This window comes from Sciurus vulgaris (assembly GCF_902686455.1).
Source record: "Sciurus vulgaris genome assembly, chromosome: 8".
Lineage (NCBI taxonomy): Eukaryota > Metazoa > Chordata > Mammalia > Rodentia > Sciuridae > Sciurus > Sciurus vulgaris.
Genome location: NC_136468.1, coordinates 144,137,745 through 144,152,613, shown reverse-complemented (window position 1 = coordinate 144,152,613; position 14,869 = coordinate 144,137,745). Strand labels below are relative to the sequence as shown.

Genomic DNA, 14,869 nt, shown 5'->3' with positions numbered 1-14,869 from the left:
CTAAAGAAATTCCAACATTCTGATGCTTTTCCTTGGGCTTTACTTTGATTCACTGAAATAATTCCTATGCCATTTGCATTAATTACTCCTCTTTAGAAAATTGTCATCACTTCATGTAGAAATGTTGATTCCGATTTTTAAGAAGGTAGTAAGGAGGGTGGAAGGGAAGCTGCTGTCAGTGGGTCTAGAGGTTCTGTAATGCAAGAAGAGAAAGCTCTAGAGATCTACTGTATAACAGTGTGTATATAGTTGACAGTACTGTACTGTGTACTTTTAAAAGCTTGCTCACAGGATAGATCTTATGTTACTTTTTTTTTTTAAACTATAATTTTTAAGAAATATTGAATAACAAAGCAAGTTTATATTTATTATATAGTTAAGATTTTTATTTGAAATGAATTAAGATTCTTAAACTGTAGAATAAGTTTTAAAATAATATTCTCTGCCAGTTCTTCCATTTAATATTTAACTAAATTAATTAGATGATTGAGTTTTTGGATATTCCTGGGGATCAAACCCAGAGCCTAGTGAATGCTAGGCATTTGCTGTACTTTTGAGCTACACCCCTAGTCCCTTAATATTTCATTTTAAATTATACTGTATCTTTTTTTTTCAGCCCCCCCCCCCCCCACACACACACACACATACAGTACAGAGAATTGAACCCAGGGGTGCTCTATCATTGAGCTACATCCCCAGCTCTTTTTATTTTTTATTTTGAGAAAAGGTCTTACCCAGTTGCTCAGGCTGGCCTTGAACTTGTGACCTCTTGCCTTAGATTCCCATTGAGTTGCTGGGATTATAGGGGTAATCCACTGTACCTGGCTATATTATATCTTTCTAAAGATTGTTTCTTGTGTAAATAATTATTTCAGTGCAGAAAATCTATGGTATCTTTTTAGAGGTTGTTATCCACAAAACTTTAGTTTTTATTCTTTCTTTCTTTTCTTTTTTTCTTTCTTTCTTTCTGTTTGTACTAGGAATTGAGCCCTGGGCATTCTACTATTGAGATACATCCCCAACCTTCTTTATTTATTATTTATTATTTGAAAAGGTCTTGCACAATTGCCCAGACTGGCCTTGAACTTGCTATCCTCTGACCTCAGCCTCTGGAGTAGCTGATAGTACAGGCATGCGTTACTGTTCAGTGGTCTTTAGTTTTTTAAAAAAAATAGTTGCTAAGACTTTTACAAACTACATAAACTAAACAAAACATTCTCACCTTGGGTATCTGTTCTGCAGTCTTTCCTAGATTATAAATTCTCTAATAACTGCTTTATCAGTTAAAAAATTGGATTCACTGCTTTAACATGCAAATATTAGTGACTAACTTAGAAGCTAATTTCTCTTCTACATACAAGTCTGATCTGACAGGCATTTTGGGGACCAGGGTGTAGGGCAACTCTGTTCCCTGGGTCATCAGGGGACCCAGGCACGTTCTGTTTGTTGCTCTTTGTCCTCTAGAATGTTCCCTTTTCCATGCAGTTGCAGGAAGCTCAGGAGGCAGAGGGCAGAGAAGCCTGTTAAGGCAGGAATCCCCAGACCTGTAAAGGCTCAGAGGGGACCACTAGGCTTTGCAGGCTGCTGTGCTCTCTGCCCGGGTGCTTTGCCTTTGTTTGTTCAGAACCTCTTAAAAATGTCAAAGCTCCTCTTATCTTGAAGCCCTTAAAAGGCCCTGGTCTGGAGGCCCCCCTCCCCCGCCATTATTTCGCCAACACTCTTCTCAGGGCTGATGTGGAAGTTGTAACTTTTTCATCTGTAAAATAGGGTCAGTGAAAGTACGTAGTTAAAAGGTCACCGTGAAAATCAAGAGATGGCATTCAAATGGTGGCTGGCACAGCAGGCCTGTTTAACTGTGTGTGTTATTTAATTTATATATTAGTGGGTTCTCAGTGAGGAGGGGAGGGTGGCTGAGGCAATGGCTTTGACTTGTATTTGTGCTTTGTCACAAATGTCACCAGTGTCACAAAGGTGCTTTGTCACCTTTGTCCTGGGAGCACACCTGTGTGTCCGAGTTCAGGAGTCGCTGAGATTCCTCACCAAGTACACGCATCCCTCAGCATCCAAGGGCAGTTCCAGGCCCCCAGGCCCCCGTGGGGACCGCAGCCTGTGGCGACTCCAGCTCGGCTCCGTACGTGGCTGGTGCTGCGCAGAACCTGCACCGCCTCTCCAGGTGGCTGCTCTGCGGAGTGACTGGTACGCTGTGAGGGCCAGAGGGCGACACCAGGGAAGCTGGTACGTGTCGGTACGTACGTTTTTTTCCTGGAGAGTTCTGATCCGCGGTTGGTTGGATCTGGAGCGGTGGCCCCTGTGGACATGGAGGGCAGCTCTGTGGTTTGTCAGAGGGCTCATGTGCTCCCCCACTTCCCATCAGCCCCAGCCAGAAAAGCCCCTCAGAACATGGAGTGTCTGCTCTGTGCGGCTGGCTCTCTACAGGGCATCCCCACTGCCCATGGCCCGCCTGTGTCCCCCGCAAGTGGCCACAGCCTTCTGCCTCTGCGATTCTGACCTTCAGGGGCTTCTTTCTCCTGCTGGGGTCTGAGTGTGAATATGCCAGGTCTGCTCCTTGTTTCGGTCCAGGTTTCTTGGCATTAAAGCAGGGTCACCTTGAAGTTCACAGGCCGGAGTGGTAGTGTCCCCACTTCTGTGGGCGATAGACTTTTCCATGAGCAGTTGTTGCTTTTGTGGGTTTGAGTAGAGGAGAAAAACGATACGCCCCTGATGGATTTCTTTTATGCTTTACATTTTATTTTGAAAAAATTTAAAAGTCAAGTATCACAACCCATAATTGGACTTTGGCTTTGTCACATTTCTTTAAAGTTGTTTTTTGGAGGTGGGGCGGGCACCAGGGATTGAACTCAGGGACGCTCAGCCACTGAGCCACATCCCCAGCCCTATTTTGTACTTTATCTAGAGGCTGGGTCTCACTGAGCTGCTTAGTGCCTCACTAAATTGCTGAGGCTGGCTTTGAACTTGCCATCCTCCTGCCTCAGCCTCCCCAGCTGCTGGGATGACAGGCATGTGCCACTACATCAGCTCTTTAAAGGTTTTTTCCCCTCTTCTAAAAACATCTAGTGGAATGGGTCCAGGTGGCTTTCCCTTTGACCCCTCCTTGCAGATCCCTCACTCACCTCAACCCCCAGCCTATAGATGTTTGGAGACGGGGGTCCACTGAGGGTGAGGACGTCGATGCCTACCCAGTGCACTCAGACATCAGAGATCGGGCTCTGAAGGCACAGATCTAATTTTACTTAGGATAGTACAGGACATATATAGGCACATTATCCAATCATGTTAACACGCTTGTTAAAGCATAACAGAGTCAGCCTATAGGTGAACTGTACGTCGAGATAATGTAAGCAAACCAAGCCTGCCTAAGCAGTTCTGCCCAGCAACAGGTCTGAGACAAAGGCCTGGGGGATGGCAAGCTCCTGCACACAGCATGAGGAAAGGCAGTGTGAGCCGCTCACACCACAGCTTGCTGGGATGCTTGCCAGAGCGAGGCCTCCCCTCAGCTCCTAACTTAGCCTCAGCAGCTGCAGAGACCTTCATTCCATGGCGAGTCTTTACCGTTACTTCAGTTTCTCTGTCCAGACCGTTTGGCTTATTTACCATGGTGTCAGCGACCGCTGTCAGATAAGCTTGAGGAATGTTCCCTACACCAGCCCTAAAGCAAATCACCAGCCTCAGGGGCTCATTTACATTTCAACCCACAAGTATCTCCACACAGCATCCACGCTGCCTGTGTGGAATGTTCTCCCAGCTGGCAGCCCATGGCTCCACTGTGGTGCAGCCCATTTCCCCTTAATGTTGTTGATAGAATCTGTTTTGGTCCACATGCCTGTGTTGGTTCCTCTTCTCTGGTGCATATTATTTCACAGTATGAATGTGTCCCATTCCTTTGTTCGGTCTGACATTCTTAAGCGTAGCCTGTCCCTGGCCATCCTTGTACAGTTTGGGTCTTAGGCACGCGGGTTTCTCAGTGAGGAGTAGATGTTCAGGATTGCAAGATATATGTCTTCTCATTTTTACTAAATACTAACTAGTCAGTACTGCTTCCATTAACTAATTGTGCATCCAAGTGACGGCATCAGTTTCCCCTGCAGTGGATGGACGTTCCCGTGTGTCTGTCGGTATGTGATGTGGCCATGCCGCCTGCACTTGGCGCCTTCCCGAGCCACCCTAAGCTGAAGCAGCGTTGTGCAATGATGCCCATTTGACAGACAGACTTTCAGAACTGGTTGTTTCTAGGTGAACATAGGAGTAGGAAGGGCGACAGATCCGACCAGGAGTCCCACCAGACACAGTCCGCCCCATCCCCAGGAGCTCACGTTGCTTTGTGCTGGGTTGGTTGGTTTGTTAGTTGGGCCTCCTTCTGCCCCCAGGGCATCATTTGAGCCAAAATAAAGTTTCTCGGTTCCGGTGTCTTCCTGGGACGGGGAGGTGGGGCCAAGGCATTGTCACTTCTCTCCTCAGAGTGGAACCATCTCTTGTCCCTGTGTCCTTTCTGCTTGGAGTGAATTTATTTCTGGAGCTCCCTTCTCAGCTTTTTACCTGAAAGTCGTTAAGTGGGTTGCACATGAACCCTGAAATGTCACTGTGGACGTGGCACAGGAAGTGCGAGTCCTCTCTTAGCCAGAGACGGTGTGTTAGGCTCAGGGTGCAGTAAGTGGTTCAGCGTGTGACCCTGGTGTCTTTAAATCGTGTGGCTCAGATGGACTTTCCTCCCGGTGGCGTGTTTACAGAGAAGGTGAGTTCCCTAACAGCTGGGTCAAAATACCAGTTTCTCAAAGATCTAACCTGTCAGCTCTCTCTTTTTTTCACCTTTTGGTGAAATACCTTTTCGCTCCCTTATTTCTATAAAAAAGTCACGGTTCTTCAAATCTGTGCTTTTTGAACTTTCAGAAAAGCAAGAGGAAAGGGCACGAATATACCAACATTAAATATTCCCTAGCGGACCAGACGAGTGGCGACCAGAGTCCCCTGCTGCCTTGCACCCCAACGCCGCCCTGTGCAGAGTAAGTAGCCACGAAGGACCCTCTTTCTGCCTGACCTGTGCGTCACATAACGGTTTCAGAGCAACGCTGACAAGCCTGCAGTGTAGGCCTCCCGCGGTCGCCCGGTGGCTGGCGAGTCTGCCGATGCTGCAGCGCCGTCCCAGCAGAGCCTGCACTTGCCCTAGCTGACGGCGGTGGGAGGGCGGGAGTCGAGCTTATCATGGTGACCCTCCGAAAGGAATCCAGGTTTGCAGGGGCGGGGGCTGTGGCAGAGGGCGACAGCGCCCCTCGTGGACGTACTGAGACTTTCTGAATAGAAGGAAGTGGATTGGCCATTAATGTGCAGGCTCGCCGTGGCCGCTGAGGTTCCACCAGGCAGCACTGTGCTGCGGGCGTTTACACCGGAGGTCAGCCCGCTGCAGCCTGCAGGCCACCTCTAGGCAAAAGAAAGCTCCTAAGAGTAACATGACAGAGACCGTGGCCTGCAGAGCCTGCTCCGTCCACCTCCTGGCCTTCCAGGAAAACTTGGCTGACCCCTTGTTTAAGCCCTGATCATGTGATAACCCTTGTGAGTCATTGTCTTTCTACATATTCCAAAGTCACTCTTTAGTGTAACATTTACTTTCTATTTTCCCCTAAGAGTCTTGTCTCTATTTGCTTCTGATGTGGATCTTTAAAGCCCTGCTGACTTTAATTTTGTGTCCAAATGTCTCAGGTAGGAGAGAGAGGCTTGTGTTTACATTCGGTTTCTGTTTAACATTGAAATGAAATGACGGAGCAGAAGTACGCCCTTATCCAAGCCACCTCTTCCTTCCGCCTGCGTTTCCTGTCCCGGTGGAATGACTGGGAAGTTGGTATTTTAAATCAATGTCTGCAGTCATCTGCGGCAGAACAGAAAGCCAGACAACCTTCCTCTCGTGTGCATGACAGAATGGGTTCCAGCCACTCCCTCCTTGCTGTGGCAGGCGAGTGACTAGCAGGCTGGTTATCCCTCCATGCCTGATCCCTCCACCCACTCCTGCCACCTCAGGCCAGCACCCATGGCTGCTGGGGTCCCTGTCTGCCTGGACCACTCTGATCCCCTCTCCGTGCTCAGCAGAAAGAAGCCTGAGCTCTTGGGCCCTAGGTCCTGCTCCTCGGCACCGGGGCTGAGGCCCTGAGGACCTCTCATCCCTCTCGGCTGGGCCACTTTCCCATCTTGGAGTTCTTGCCTGTTCTGATGCCTCTGCTGGAAATGACAGTGGCTCCTTTCTGTATGTAGGTGTCCCACCTCCTCATGGTCTGACCCAGTGCCTCGTCCTGCAGGGCTCCATGCTCCGCCACCTGGGGACCCCTACTTCCTCCCTACCCAGGGAGCACAGGGACTGGCGGCTCCTGCTACCCCATCGCTGCCTGTTGACACTGCGGTGTGTCTGTGTCTTTCGTCCCTTCCAGGAACGTCTGCTCTGGTGGCGAGAAGGTGTCTGCAGCACACCCGGGTGTTCCCACAGGGGGTAGCGTGTGCTGCGCAGGCACCATGTGAGCGCGCAGCGTGCCTGTTTGTACATGCCCCTTTTGCTTCATCCTGCAGAATGAGAGAAGACAATGCCAGAGTCTATGAGAACGTGGGCCTGATGCAGCAGCAGAAGAGCTTCAGATGAGAAGAGCCGCGGGAACTGCAGCCCAGAACTAGGTATTCGGTGCCAGTGCGCTCTTGGTGAATCGCTTCTGTAATTGTGGCAATTTTAAGCAGGCAAGGAATTCGTGAATGTTTCAGCAAAGTGCACTATAATTGGGTTTTACAAACCAGCTTCCTTGCTACTTCCTTCTCTAGGCTGGACTGCGTTTATGGTTCACTAAGCAGCAAAATCAAATACAGAATTAATCTTGCAAGGGATAAGGCTGGCACTCATGCCAGGAAAGCAGCTGAGCGGTAGCTAAGGGGTTGGGTGGGGGTCTTTGTTCCTGTAGCATTTATTAGAGCTGGTTGGTTAACCAGGGGGTGCCAGGCACAATCTGTTGGTAACTGGGCAGCATCAGATGGGTAGGAATCAGGATATCTGAGTTTTCATCCCTGATGGCCCCTGACTGGCAGTGAGATATGGAGACCCTTTTGACCTCCAACTGGGTCAGTTCTGCTGCTGGGAATCCATATCCTAATGCATCTCCCTGTCAATCACCTTTGTAGACTGGAATCCAAATATGTGGTTTATTTTTGTTGTTGTTTGGTGCTGGAGAACGAACCAGGGGTGTTCTGCCACTGAGCTGTTTCCCCAACCCTTTTGTGTCTTATTTTGAGATGGGGTCTTGCTAAGTTGCCCAAGCTGGCCTTGAACCTGTGATCCTCCTGCTTCAGCCTCCTGAGTTGCTGGGATTACTGGCGTGTGCCATCACACCTAGCTGTTTGCTTTAATGATAAGTTAGAAACTCATAGTATCTCAGTGCGTAACGTATTTAAGTCCTCAGATCTGCCTTTCAGTAGTTTGGGACTAGGGGTGCAGCTCCGTGTTTCCATTTCTGGGATGGGACTGGTCTTGAGGGCCAATGGGAATGAGAACTCCCAGGTATCCTGACTCCCACCCACCTGGTGCTGGGGCCTGGTGCTGGGGCCTGGTGCTGCCCAGGTGCCAGCAGACTGTGCCCTGATGACCAACCAACTCTAATAAGTGCTGCAGGAACAGTGACCCCCTGCTACTGCCGTCAGCTGTTTTCCTGGCATGAGTGCCAGCCTACCCCTTGCACAGTTAATTCTATATTTGATTTTACTGTTAATGAACTGTGAACTCAGTCCAGCCTGGAGAAGAAAGTACAGGCTGAGGGGCAGCAAGGAGGCTGGTTCGTAGACCCAGCTGCCAAGATAGTCATAAATCCTTGCCTGACCCAGGCAAAGCCCTGGTTCTGCCCCAGCACTGAAAACAAAACAAAACTCATGCTTTACTAAGTTTTTAAATGTATGCTCCTTAAACATTCTAACTTATTTCTTCCCCAGATGTGGACTTTTACCTTCTCCCTAAAGATCAAGAACAGATGCAAGAGAGTCTACGTGAAGAATGAATTTGGATTTGGAAAGCTGGCACAGTAGTTGACTACCTTTTGATAAGTGAAATTTGCAACCATTTAAAGACCACTGTATTCTAACTCAGCAGTTCATTTCCTCAGATAAGAAGAAATCATCTCTACAATGTAGACAGTGTTATATTTTATAGAAGTTTGTTTTAAATCAAGAAAGCAATTAAAATCGTGCTCTATATTTTAGAGGTTATGGGGCTTCAAGTTCAAGTTATGGGCAGTTTTTTTTTTTTTTTTTTTTTTTTTAATAACCTTAACCAATTTGATGTTTTTTTTTCTTCTCTCTTTGTTGGGGACAATGGGACACTTGGAAAAAGAAATGACTTGGGAAAATTAACGGCATCTTGAATGGTGGGAACCATTTCACTCACCGTCGCCTGCTGTCTTAATCTGTTCTGTGTTGCCTACAGACCACCACGGACTAGGTGATTCTCAATGGACAGTGCTTTGTGTCTCCCAGGTCTGGAGGCCGGGAAGGCCAGAGTGAGGGGCATCTGTGGAGGGCCTCGGTGCTGTGTCACATGCCGAGGGAGAGCCAGAGAGGACTGAGCCTGGTTTTAAAACGAGTCCACTCCTGTGATGACGTCCACCCTCTCATGGTGGCAGAGTCCTGTGACCTGATCGCCCCTCCCAGGCCCTACCTCTCAACACCATTGCAGTGGAGATTAAGTTTCTAATGCGTGAACTCTGGGGACACATTCAGCCATAACCTTCTCCCTAGTGGATAACTTGTGTTGGGGGCTTCCTTCTTTTTTGGCTAAATGGTCTTTGAGCCAGTGTCTGAGACTGTCAGAAGTTGACTTTCTACCTTCACATCACCATTAAAAAAAGTCATGGGAAAAAAAATCATGGAAGTGTGTGAATTAGGATAAGAGGTGTGTTTTCTTAGTGATGACCAGTCACTGCTCAGCTGTTGCAGATAGTCATGATGGGCAAACAGTTGCCCTGTTCCCTTTGCTTCCGAGTGATCGTCTTGTTTTAAACAGCCTCGGTGGCTGACTGGGGTCTGCTTATCAAGCGTTGCTCACCCACGCCCTGTTCTTCAGTCTGAGTTGGGCTCAGCTGAGCTGTTCTTCGGCTGGTCTTGCGGGGGTCACTTGTGGCTGGCAGGTCCGCTGAGACGCCGGGATGGTGGGCTTTCCTCTCTGCTGGTCTCCAGGGTCCGTCTTCCATGCGGCCTCTGCGGGGCAGTGAGGCCCGTCGCCTGCCTGCTCAGAGCTCCCGCGAGCTTGAAGCAGAACTGGCCATCCTTCCGCCTCGGGCCAGAGAGCTGCCACAGCCTCCCTTCCGTGGCCCAGCCAAGTAAGAGGGTGTGAGGGGGAGGCGCAGTTCCCTGGGGGCCACATAACAGACCGTCACGACCAGTGCCGCGCAACCAGCTGCCAAGGACCTTGGGAAGCTGCTGCTGCTTACGGGAGCCGGTAGAAGTCAGACTGAGAGACAGAGCCTTCAAGAAGCTTCTGGATGACTGCCAGCTCTGCACACATATTCCGAGCCAGCATTAGGGACAACTGGTCTTGTGAGGACAGATATGTTTGGGGACAGAGCATTTGAGACAGAATCCGCCCATCCTTGCAGGCCGTGGTGTCCGCGATGCCATCTGAATGCCATCCGTGTTGTGTCCGGCCTCCCTCTGCGCAGTCAGGCCGCGGTGGGAGGGAGCTGTCCTGGCCAGGCCTGCTTTGTGTGCGCAGCCGTGAGACTTGCTGATGTGCTACCGTAAGTGCCTTCTCCAGAGACGTCCCTCTCTGCCTCAAGTGTTAGATCATCGTTCAGTGCGAGTATGCTGATGAACGCGTCGGGGGTTGACTTTTGTGACCATCACGTGTGACACAGCTTTGCTGGGAAGTCGTGGTGTCTTTACTCAGATTCTCCTTGCTCTGGCCCCTGAATGGCAGGACTATCCCGGTGGTCATTCTTCTCTGAGGCCTTTCACTCCCTGAGGTAGTCTGGGGAGGGCCGTGGCCGCCATTTTCAGAGAGAAAATGAACATTGATGCCCCTCCCCATATATTGAACGTAGGATGCTTCAGGGGCAGGTGTGGCCCGAGTCCCCTGTTAGGCGATATAATGACCACTGTCTTCTTGTCAAGCTTGTGAAGTTTCCAGCTCGGCATTCGCAGCCAGGATCTTGCACCCTGTTCTTTTTACTGCGTTGTCCAAGTGACTCAGTTTTGATTTTGTGGTAATGTTTTGGCTGTGGACTCTGGGGGCAGTCCTTCACCAGCATACCGGGGCTTGACCGGACAAATGATCTGCTGCGTTGACATCTCTGCTTGTCGCTTTAGGTAGGCTGCTTTTGCACTCAGAATGGAGATAAGTGATCTCGGCCGGCTTTGTTCCAGCACACTGATTTCGTTCAGATTCCAGCAAACTATCCTGTTAAGTGAACTGACGCCAGGAGAAGGCTCCTGGGAGGGCTGCTGAAGTCTGTCGTGCATTTGGTAAGAGGTGATTGCAGGTTCTCAGGGAGGTCGCTGTGCGTGTGGTGGAACCAGACAGGGCTGGCAAGATGGGGTAGCTTGAGGTGTGGGTTAGGAAGTGTGCAAAGGGAAGTTCCAAGGAGGTGGTTCACGAGGAAGTCCCAGGGCCCCGGGCCAGTGCCGTCAGTCATTGGTGGCCCAGGTTACCTGGAAAGGTGAGACAGGTACAGGTGTGCAGCCACTTCTGTATTGTTGGTGGGCATGAAATATGCACAATAAACCAGAGCTGGCTGAGTATTTTGAAATTAAAAGCATAGGATTTTATATTTGGGGTGAAGAAATTATCTACCACATGGTATTTTTTTTTTTTTTTAAAGCCAAATTTCAGAGTCTTAATAGCTTTTTAAAAAAATAAAAAATAAAAAGGCCCCTCATGTTCAGTGTGTGACTCTCCTGGCACCCAAGGTCACCTCTCCCACTGAACTCAAGTGTCTCTTCAACCATGGCGGAACAGGGCGAGACTGTAAGTAGGACTTTCTTGGTGTCTGTACCCAATTGCTTTGCAACAGCCAAGAAAATCATGAAGGTTGCTTTCGGGTTTCATTTTACTGGGGATTTTAAGAACTATCGTGACATCCTGCGTTATTTCTGATGGAGGGGACGTGGAAAGCTGTGCCGTGGAGAAGTGAGCTGGTAGGCGGGTGACCCACAGGAAGCGTGGGCCTGGCGGAGGATGAGCCCCGCGCGGCGGTGCCCAGCTTGGCGAGAGTGGGTTTACAGAAGCACACGCCTCCTCGGTCTGGAGGCGCGGTTCCTGGGATCTCTAGTAGCCCTTGAGTCTGTCGAAATCTTTTTCCTTCTTCCTCTTGAAAAATGAGTTCTAAAACCTGCTTTATTGTATCTTCCATCGCTAAAAAGTCCGTTCCTTCTTTGCTCCGGGCAGTTCACACAAGGCAAAAATAATAAACAGTTGGTTTTAGTGTGTCGTATAACTATGCTGTGTATCAGACTAATTTTTACAAGTTTCCATCCTAAACCTCAAATCATGTAATTAATAATTTGCCTGTTTATTTATGACCTAATTGTGATTCTTTTATTAATAAAAGCTAATGGAAAAGGATCCTTTATTAAGCTGATGACTAGGCCTACATTTAATTTTCCTGCATTGTATGAAGAAGTATTGTACCAGAGTATTAAAAGATATGTAATATTTTATTGATAAATCTGTCCTTTAAAAGGAATACATTTTAGGATGTCATCATTTTGATGTAAATCATGTAAATGTTGATAATATGCTGTTTATTATACATTTAGTGTTTCAAGAGATTCACTTAATTGCCTTTTTGCCCACGTATGTTATGTAGTCTATTTGCAGTTGTTTTTTAGAAAATGACATTAAAAGAGTAGTTTATGTAGAGAAACAGTAGTGAATGTTAATTGTCTCCCCACCTATATTTATGGGTGTTAGTTCAACTGCTTTGCTAGTTGCAAAGCCACATTATCAGAGTAAAGTGTATTTGTAAACTGTATGGAACTAAAAATTAGGAATAAAACCATTTTCTTATATGATGGTATGTGTCATTCACTTCATCCAAAGTGTCCAGGGAGAAATTGGGGAGGGAGGTCTCTCAGCCCCTCACTCTGGACACCAGGCTGACATCAAGCTGCTCTGAGCTAGAAGGTGCCCTGGGTTACGGGCTGAGGAACAGTCCTCAGGGGTCACTAGCGCCGACTCCAGGATGGAGCTGTAGGAGACAGAAGGGGAATGCCCTTTCCAACTGACGCCCAAGTAAGGCTGAAGGTGTGTCTGCGTCAACCACGGAAGTGATCAGGAAACACACAGGATTGGGTGGAGTGCAGGTAAGGGGTGATCAGGGAGGCTTGTGGGAGGGGTGAAGTCTGATACAGGTTGGTGGTGCTTCTCGAGAACAGGTTTAGGCCATGTTCCAAGGAGGCTGTTGTCTTCTGGCAACAGTGTACACTGGCACCAGCAGAAAGAAATCGTAAAGCAAAACAGCGATCAGTTCTGCGATTTGCATTATTTCTGCTGTAAGACGCCACGGCCCCTCTGCATCCCAACTGAGTCACTTCATGCGTGTCGTCAGATCCTGCTGGCCTAGCCGCTTTACTTCATTTGTGAACAACGCCAGTCACCGCACCTGTGCCAGGCACTGGGTTGAGCAGACCCCAAAGATACCGGGTTTAGTGGCCGTCCAAGTCAGGAGGCAGCCAGGTGTCCTTGCGATGGCACATCTGAAGGTGCCTTGGGCCAAGACGAAGTTAGACAGCTCTTCCCAATAAGCAAAGTCAGAAAGAGGGGCCGCAGGGGGGTCGCAGGGAACGTAACTTCCCTGGGGGGGCCTCTCCTGGGTTGTCACACTGCTGTACCATTTGGTGTCCAGCCCTGGGGGCTCGGAAGCAGCTGTGCCCACTGTTGGCCTGGAAATGCCCGGGTCCTTGCTGTCCCCTGAGAGCTTGGGTGGGACACAGATGCTGGTGGCCATGACCCGTCCTTAGACCATAAAAGAACCTTCTTGCAATGACTCCTCTTCAGAAGTAGATATGAAATGAAAGGCAGAGTGGGAATCCCCACATCAGCTGTGGGCTGAGAGCCACGTGCTTGCTCAGCTTGGCAACGAGAGAGTTCCTGGCGAAGAGCCTGCTCTCGGATCCCAGGGCATGTCTGTGCCCTTGACCCTGAGGGTGGTCCAGGGCACCTTGCGCAAACCGCTCTAATTGCAGAGGCTCTTTTTCATTCCCTAGGAACCAGCTAAGTTTCCAAACACTGAATTGGCAAAACAACACCGAGCGGATGATACCTGCTGTTTGCTCAGTGGTAGCAGCATAGTGACCAACAAGCTGATATTGGTGTCACTTGAGGCTTGACTAAATCCTCAAATACTATTGCAATATGAAATGCAGCCACGGCGGAGAGAGCAGGGTTAGCGCTTAGAGGGCTGTAGTTGGACAGGAGGAAGAACTAATAACGTTCTGTAGCCTGTGGACAACAATTAATCATGCATTTCAAAATAACTAGTAGGAGTTTTGAATGTTCCCAACACAAAGAAATGATAAATGCTTAAAAGCGGTAAGCGGAAATACACCAGTTTCCCTGATCTGATTGTTACATTGTACTCGTTTCAAGATACCCCACTGTGCTGCATAACTATGTGCAGTTGTGTGTCACTTAAGATTCTTTTTAAATTAAAAAAATGCAGCTATTGGGCTGGGTTTGTGGCTCAGTGGTAGAGCGCTTGCCTAGCACGTGTGAGGCACTGGGTTCGATTCTCAGCACCACATAAAAAATAAATAAAGATATTGTGTCCATCTACAACTAAAAATATTTTTTTTTAAAAATGCAGCTGTTAAAATCGGGGTCATAAGAAAGCAATACTGTCCTGCAAGACCTGCTGGCGGTTTATGGACAAAGGAACCACAGGTGATGCCCGGAACTGATGCCATCTCTACCTGGTATTTCGTGGTCATACTGAACGGAAAGGAGTGGTTTTGGCTTCACATCCTCTTCCACGTGGCAATGGTGAACTCTGCTCTGGAGGTCAGATGCTGGCATGAACGAAGGCAAATGCCCTTCTGGCGGAGAGGCAGGAGCCTGCAGGTATTGTCATTGGGCCAGAGGAGGCGATGGCAAGGGTGTTGCTGGCATGGATGGTTGCAGGAATCGTTCGTAGAGGGTTAAGATTCAGAGCAGGGGCCCCGGGCGCTATTCCTGCCAGAGGGAGGGTCCTTTGTGCGCTCGTGCGTGCGCAGAGAGGCCGATGGAGTACCTGTCTGCTCCCTGTGGCTTCAGTCAAGGCCAGCTTCTCTGGATCTCTCTCTAGAAATCCAGACCTTGCGAGGCACATGACTGTGCGTTCAGCTCTTGCTCCCCCATTTCTCTCTGAACAGAGGAGACGCCCATGACTATGCAGAAGACCTTTCTAGCACTCTCGGGTGCCCTGTAGCACGGACACGTGTCAGTGTCTCCATCCTGGATCCGCGTCTCTCCGCGGCTTTAACCGAGCTGGAATTCCTTAGCGGGCCTCGTAGTGTGGAATGAGTCACTGCATTTCAGTGCGGTCTTCACCGAGTTCGCAGATTTTGTTTGGCTTTGGTGCTGGGGTCGACCCCGGGCCTCCTGCAGGGTAGGCAGGCGCTCTCCCAGGGAGCTGCAGCCTGGCCCTGGCTTTGCTTGTAAAGCCCTCCTACGGGGCGTAAAGCTCTTCCGAATCTTAAAGTTTTTGTGTATTTTTCAAATAGTACATTCACACACAACAAGGCGGCAAAGGCTGACAGCAGGATGCGGTGGAAGGTCCCTCCCTGCCTCGGCAATGCTTCCGGATTGCACACAAGTGCCACCAGCCACTTTGAACACGTCCCGCTCTAAAAGCCTTGGTGCAAGACT

At 49.1% G+C, this 14,869-nt stretch overlaps 1 protein-coding gene across 2 annotated transcripts in view; it reads left to right on the top strand.

Moving 5' to 3' along the window:
- The window catches only part of PTPN11 (protein tyrosine phosphatase non-receptor type 11), an 82,665-nt gene extending 74,393 nt beyond the window's left edge, over window positions 1-8,272 (top strand). For both annotated transcript variants that reach the window (XM_079149583.1, XM_079149582.1), the window contains exons 14-16: window positions 4,906-5,018; window positions 6,568-6,669; window positions 7,966-8,272. In XM_079149583.1, coding sequence (XP_079005709.1) covers window positions 4,906-5,018; window positions 6,568-6,637 — 183 coding nt within the window. In that variant the 3' untranslated portion in view covers window positions 6,638-6,669; window positions 7,966-8,272. The remainder of the gene's footprint in view (window positions 1-4,905; window positions 5,019-6,567; window positions 6,670-7,965) is intronic.
- The last annotated feature ends 6,597 nt before the right edge of the window (window positions 8,273-14,869 follow it).